Below are 7,593 nucleotides of genomic sequence, written 5' to 3' on the forward strand. Positions count from 1 at the left end.
TTTAACTATAATTAAAGATTTTTTAGTTTTATTTAGCTTTGTAGTCAAAATTAGTTCAATAATTTAAATCCTATAAAGTATACATAATAAACTAAATGCATTTTGTAGTATTTTCCATGCAATTATAATTTTGGTTTTGAAATTTTTACTCTATGAAAATAGGAGTTCAATTGTTAGTTTTTTTTTATCAAATAAAATATACTAGCATACCTATATTTTTAAAAAATCTATGTAAAATACATTGACAAATATCAAATTTAAAAAATAAAATTAAAGCCAAAAAGGCAATCTTTAATGCGTGCACAAAATATAAAATCTGCCCTCTAAAGAATTGGTAAAATAATATTTAAAAAATTAACTATTTAAACAGTAGAATCTTATCCTTTTTTTGTTTTTCTTTCACCCATAAATCGGTGATGCCATTGTAGATTACTCCTATTGATATAGAGAGAGGACCCAGTAGTTGTGTACCCTAATTTTGCGCTTCTCAAAATCCTACTTGGAAATTTCAAATCACTCCCAATTTGTTATAGGAGCTTACTTGGCAAGCCCCCTACTTATAACTATGGTTTCAGGGCCACATCATCGGTGCCACATCAGCATGCTTTTTGCCAAGGTGTCCAAAACAGTCCAAAAAAAGTGAGACCAATGGACATGCAAAAGAGACCCCTATACTTGTGGAGCGGATGTGTTATCACAAGATTGATTGCTTTTTACAACTAATGGTACATTTCATAACAATAACAACTTTAAAGTCACAACTATTGATGCAATGTATTATAAGTATTAATATATAAACACACAAAAAATAATATTTTATGTTTCAAATAATAATTTTTTATTTGTACTATTTTTGAAACAAAAAGCATCAACAACCCTCAACCCTCAACCCTCTCAACAATTCATACTATTCATACTGGGTACTCTTTCCCTAATTGAAGTAAAAATCACCATATAAAAAGAATCTAGTATTAAGCATATGACCATTTGTCACAGCTACAGGGGCATCTTCTAAAGACGCAAAAGCTTTAGCACTAAAGAAATGGAGCACTACAGTATAATACAAGCTAACAGACTAACAGGACAACTCGGACGTGTCTTTAACCGTACATGCCATGTTCGCAGAGACCATTGTGCTTAATCTGTAATTCACTGGGTCTAATATGCCTTAATCATCTCATAGAATGAAATTACCTGGTTTGGGCACCTTAAAAGCGACTGATTGCAGATGATTTGAAGGATTGTACACCGCTATAAGATGGCTGTGAATCTCCATCGACTTCATAAATGAGTTCAGGCTTCGGAGGGTTCTCAATTTCCACGCTGCCCTCCAACATCTTGGCAACCTTCCCCATGGAAGGCCTATCCTCTGGACGAGTCTGAATGCACCAGAACGCAGTCTTCACCATTCTCTCCACCGCCTCCAACTGACTGCGATTTTCTGTTACTCCAACGAGCCTTTTATCCACCACCTCACCCACAACCTTCTCATTCACCATCATCTCAAAAGCCCAAGCGGGAAAATACCAGTCACCGCTATCCATATTGGAATTGGGGAAATTGGTTACAACCATATTCCTTCTTCCGCTTACGATCTCGAGAAGCACCATTCCAAAGCTGTAAACATCGGCTTTTGCGGTTATTGGGTTGAGTTCAAACCATTCCGGGGCTAAGTACCCTCGCGTTCCTCTGACGGCCGACATGGTCAGACTGCGCTCTTTTTCCACCAGTTTTGCCAGACCGAAGTCGGAAACCTTGGGACAAAAGCTCTCATCCAGCAAAATGTTCTCTGGTTTAATGTCGCAATGCAGAACCCATTCCAGGCATTCCTCGTGCAGATAAGCGATGGCCCTCGCGACCCCCAAAGCTATGCGGTATCGAATGCCCCAATCCATTACATTGGCCCCTTCGGCGTTGAACAGATGCCTGTCTAGGGATCCGTGGGGTATGTATTCGTATACAAGCATTCTGTGCTCCCCTTCTGAACAAAAGCCCCACATTCGAACAAGGTTGAGATGATGGATCCGCCCTATAATGGTGACCTCAGCCCAGAATTGCTGCTCCCCGTGTTGAAGCCCTTCAAGCTTTTTCACTGCAATTTGTCTCTGGTCTGGCAGAAGTCCCCTGTACACCGGCCCAAATCCTCCTTCGCCCAATTTGTCACTGAAATTGTTTGTGGCTGCTTTCAGCTCTGAGTATGTGAACTTTTTGGGCCCTCCAGAGGGCATGAGATCCAGGGCGAAAATTCGTGCTATGTCTCTGAATCTCGAATACTTTCTCAGAAATGCCCAGAAAGCAAGAACTCCGCACAAAAGCTCCACGCCGAATAAGGAACAGATTATGGCGAGATCTCGTGTTGTGTGGTCCGAATCCTTTGGGGGAAACGCTAGCTTTATCAGAGATGGACAAACATTTTCGACTATTGAGAAGAGCCCATCAAAGGGGTTTGAAGCTTCTGACCCGCTTGCAGTGACCTTCAAATACATGCGCATGTGCGCTTCTGGAGACCAATATCCGTTTATCAACTGCCCCAATTGATAGACACAGTTTCCACTGTCCAGATTGTGAGTGAAACCCATACAACCGCTGTCTTTTGTGCAGTTATCTATGCAGTCCTGTAATCTTATGGCCCCCGGTTCTTTAGTACTAGTATTCAATCCGTCAAAATTGACATAGTCCAGTGGCACAAATGTTACATTGGAGGAATCCTTGATATCAGTGATTGCCCTGCAGCTTCGATTATCGACCGGGTTCCGGTCGAAACCAGGCGGGCACTCGCAGGTTGTGTTCCACTTTTGATTCACCTTACACACAGCATTCTCTCCACAAGACCCATGGATTTTACAGTACTCTAAGACAGCTTCCCACACCAGAACCCATGAAGGAGAAGGGGAATTCATGTTCCGACTATATATCCGAAGCTTCCCGTCGCTCTCTATAACGAGCCTTCTCAAGCGGTTAGCCTCGCCACGGTCGGACGCCATAATCAACACAGATGTTGTATTGAGAAACCCATTGTCGTCAAGGCTAAGGTCCGTAAAGGTTCCTTCTGAATTCCAGTAAGATTTCGGTGTCAGGCCTTCTTGCTCTTCCTTCTTGTAATACAAACTGATTCTGGACTGGTCGTCAAAAGCAAGATAATAGTAGTCATTGCCACTGCTATAACTACCGTTTGCAAGCCTTGAAACCAATATGCCCACTTTGCTCAAGGTTTGATTGGGAAGAAGAGTGTCCGTGGGAGAACTGAAGCTCTGCCAAGCAGGCTGACTCTGGCTTGAATTGAGGACCAAGTTACCCGAATCCTGTAAGGTAAGGTCCATTGCAGAACTATTCGACACATTGCGATTCCAGGCAATCTGTCCATTCTCATCTACAATTGAAAAAGATCCGTTCTTTAAGATAAGAGAAGAATTTGTGCCCACCAAAGACGTTGAATTTGCCATCCATGCCATAGTCCGCTCTGAATCATTGGCATACCACACAGCAAAGGCATAACCACTCGCTGACAAGCTATAAAAACCCGCACAAAAGACCCCATTTGGAGAAACCAAGTACTTGTTATCGGTGGGTTTGAATCCAGAAGAATTTAGCTGTTCGTAGGAGATACGAAGTACTGTACTACTCTGTTCTTGTGCTTGACTGCTATCCACCCATATAAACACCATGAAAACAAACAGTAAAACCCATGGAGAGGCCATGGCTTCTGTGTTTGTCACACCAGAAACCTTCTCCTTAAATGATGCCACTCTCAATGAAAAGTCCGGACTAACCGAAACTTCTAACAGAGACGTGCGTCTCTTTGCTTCAGTATTTGACTGCTTATAATCAAAAGACCGCTTTATTTTAGTCCGTCGAAAAGGTATTGCCTTAATTTCCTCGCTGAAAACATTTACAGTCGATCGTCTGGTCAAGGCCGCCTTGTTTACAGTCGCAATTGACGGCACGGCAGGGTTGGCTTGATTTACTTGATCACGTTTAAGGAAATTTTTGCTTTGGGGCGGAGAATTTGACAGTTTACCTGGTCAAAAGAGGAGCTCTCGTTTACAAATTCAAATTCTCCCTCTATATTGTAAAGGTACGAGGACATTTGTACACAATATGAAAGCAATTTAAAGGTGAGCAGTCTAAATGAGTTATTTGAGGAGACAAGGTTTTACAATATTGTGGGTTTCTTGATCAAGATCCACAATAGAAGAACCGACAAATTGAAAGGAACTTGAAAATTGTCAACAATGATACCCCTGATCCCATAGATCTATGGTCTCGTAGACATCACCACAAGCAGTATGGGGTAGTTCCTTATTGCTACAAGTCATTGTGAACTATAAAAGAATCTTTCTTTCTTTTTTTCTATTCAACTTCACACATGTAAATTCCCTTCCAAATTGCACGAAACTTCCCCCATGCAAGAATATGTCACTTTAGGATATTTTAATTAAAGTGGGTTTAAATTATAAGGAAAAAAAATATGGTTATATAGTTTTCTATTATTAGATTATATAAAATTAGTTGTACATTTTTATTTTTTTAATATCAATAATAATTGAACATAACATATATCATTGATATATAAAAATATGTAGAATTTCTTATCATTTAATATAATATAACAACACTAATGGTCAAAATTTATTTCCACATAAGAATAAGTCAACCTAATTTATTGCAAGTAAAGATTATATACTAAAATATTATGTTATTAAAATAAAATACTATGCATTTGTCTTCACATCTAATAGTTTGAGTTTATCCAATCTTGCAACTCTTTTGTCCAAACATATAAAACAAGATTAGTATATTAAATGCATACTTGATAATTTAAAATACACACAAGTGTATGACTTTTTAGATCCTAAATCAAATAGAAAGAAGATTTAATGCACAACTTCGGATCCAAATAAAAGGAAGATTTGAACCCTAGTTATTATAGTGGTTATGAAAAACTACAAAATTACTTTAGAAGTTATTATAAAAATTTGACATTATCATGTATGATTTTTGAGAGCCACAAAGTTAGTGAATTCAACTACTAGGTCTTCTCCCCTATAACAAATATTTTATGAAGCGTGTTCAAACCAGCAATAATCCAAATTGATATTCCTTAATGTAGACACTAAAAAATGGTTGACACGTGCGTCTCCTATTTTTAACATATCATGCGCATAGTCTTTAATTAAACTCCCTTTTACTAACAATTCTTCTAAGGCCTAAATAAATTAATTAAATAGTTTATTTATTTGTCTCCTTTGTCCATTAATTAAATAAATTCATAAATATAAGCAATAAATTAATTAATCATTTTTATTAATTTATCATATTTATCTTCCTCCAAAATAAAGATAATTAATAAATTTTATTTATTAATTCAACTTTATTTGCTTTTTGTGAGGAGATAATTATTTATTAATTATGTCTATTTATCCTCTCATTTGAGAGGATGTTTCTTGCTTTTAAAAAAAAAAAAATCTTCCATTTTATCCTCTTAAATGGAGATATTTAATAATTTTTAATTATTAAATATTTTCATGAAATCCTTCTAATTTTTGAATTTGGAAACTAATATCTTTCCTTGATTTTCAAAAATCAATCTTTTTGGCAATATCTCATTAATCTTAATTTTAAAATTAAAAAGTGAGGTATGTATCTTCAAAAATTTGCTTTTTGTGAAAGGATATTTTATTTATTTTCAATTCTTCTATTTATCTTTTCGAATGAAGATATTTAATATTTTTTAATTATTAAAATCTTCTTCATATTTTCAACTTGCTAATTTGGTATTTATGAGAAGATAATTAAATATTTTATTATTTATTTTCATAATATCTTCCCATTTGCTTTCTTCTATCTTCATCATTTCTTGAATGGCAACTTTGTCGTGCACTCAATCAGGTCCGTCCATCCAACCAAAAATCTTTTCAATCTTAGTCATCCAATCAATTTCAAAAAATTTATAAATTGAGCCCTTTTCTCATTGATTTTTAACCATGCTTCGAGTAGTCTTATGTTGTCGCTTTCAAATCATTTTTTTTCAATCAACTTGCATTTGTAGGTGACACCCACATCAAATTTGAAGGTGAAAGAAGAACAATGGAGGTCAATCAAGGGAGACATTTGTGATTGGTTTGGATTTTTGTTTAAATGTCTAAACTTTCATTGTTTCATTGAATGTATTAGGATAGATTTCATAGCTTGTTATGTTTCGTGGTTACATAATTTGAGCTTTGATGTTTTCTCGATTTCCTAGTTACACTTGCTACTACTTGAAGTCTACAAAATACAAAAATAAAGAAAACTACAAATTCTAAATAGTTCCTTATTACTTACAAGAGTACAAAATCTAAAAAATAAAGAAATTGAAACTTCTAGTGTGTATATCATATAAGACACTCTCCTAGGTTCTTTGCATTTTACATCAAGAATTCAATTAGTTTACTTGGACTAAACTATATGATTATGTGTTTAATATAGAATAAATTTCATACATTTTACAAAAATAGACAATTTGATTTTTAGAGCTCAATGAAGAATGCAACACATGGATCTTGTGAAAATTAAGAATTGATAACCTATAAAATCTGAGAAAAATAGCATAAATAAACATACAAGACTATAAATTGATGTTTTAAATTAAATTGCATCTAACAATAAATTATCCCAATAATAAACTAAATTCTCTCCAATTCATCTAAAATATATACATTAAATTGAGAGGAAATGTAGCACATAATAGATTCCACACTTGAATGCAACGACTCTAAAAGTATAGTAATTCAAAATTTGGAACCAAGAATTCTCAAAAAATATTAGAAAGTATTTTCAAACTGGTTAATTTGATATTTTGAATTTTATGACATAGTTCAAATACTATCAAGTGATTTAGTTATATTATTCATCTTGGGTCCAAATCAAGATTAAATTATACATAAGCTACAATAGTATGAAAGAAAAAAAGATTTTTTTTTCTTCTCATATATTTCTTGTGGGAGATCATCTACAATTTTGCTAATGGTGCTCCTTTATATCATCGTCATCCTTATTTATAGACATCAAATATCCAAAAAAAAAATCTTTTTTATGTCATCTCATATAATACAATGTCTTCATGTTCTAAAATAAATGTCAAATTTTATTTTGTTATGAAAGACTATAATATAAGAAATTTAAATTTTCACATCTTTTTTTTTCTACAAATAATTTATTACATATTGTATTTTATGAAAACTCATATATGTTAAATATAGTTGTAAAGATGAGAATAAAATGGTAATTATGTGTAATTTCCCCACTTTAAAATAGAATTCAAGAGTAAATAATAATGATAATATTAAAATTAAAATATTTAAAAATAATAATTAAAATTTAATTAAGTTAATGAATGGTCAAAAGACAAAATGAAAATTTGTGACTCCCTCAAACATGAGATATAAAAGGGAGAAGTGAACCTCATTTGAGGAGGTATAAATAGGGAATCGAAAGTGCAAATTTGATTTAAATAAGAAGTGTAGATTTGATTGTGAAAGGTTGTGTCCCTTTCAAAGGGTAGAAATAATGAAGAGTTGCACTCTTTCAAAGGGCGCTAATGGTGAAAGGGTG

At 34.3% G+C, this 7,593-nt stretch overlaps 1 protein-coding gene across 1 annotated transcript; it reads right to left on the reverse strand.

The window, feature by feature from the left end:
- Positions 1-854: 854 nt before the first annotated feature.
- Positions 855-4,316, reverse strand: LOC131064261 (G-type lectin S-receptor-like serine/threonine-protein kinase At1g34300). Its single transcript, XM_059215591.1, has 2 exons — positions 4,232-4,316; positions 855-4,018 (listed from the first exon to the last, which is right to left on the reverse strand). The coding sequence occupies exons 1-2, from the start codon at positions 4,314-4,316 to the stop codon at positions 1,209-1,211; spliced, it is 2,895 nt and encodes a 964-aa protein (XP_059071574.1). The 3' UTR covers positions 855-1,208.
- Positions 4,317-7,593: the final 3,277 nt, after the last annotated feature.

This window comes from Cryptomeria japonica, chromosome 2, assembly GCF_030272615.1.
Source record: "Cryptomeria japonica chromosome 2, Sugi_1.0, whole genome shotgun sequence".
Classification (NCBI taxonomy): Eukaryota; Viridiplantae; Streptophyta; class Pinopsida; order Cupressales; family Cupressaceae; genus Cryptomeria; species Cryptomeria japonica.

Coding starts and splice junctions, on each gene's coding strand:
- LOC131064261 (XM_059215591.1), bottom strand. CDS start 4,316: ATGACTTGTAGCAATAAGGAACTACCCCATACTGCTTGTGGTGATGTC. Junction 4,019..4,231: donor ATGGGATCAGGGGTATCATT/GTTGACAATTTT, acceptor TCTTTTGACCAG/GTAAACTGTCAAATTCTCCG.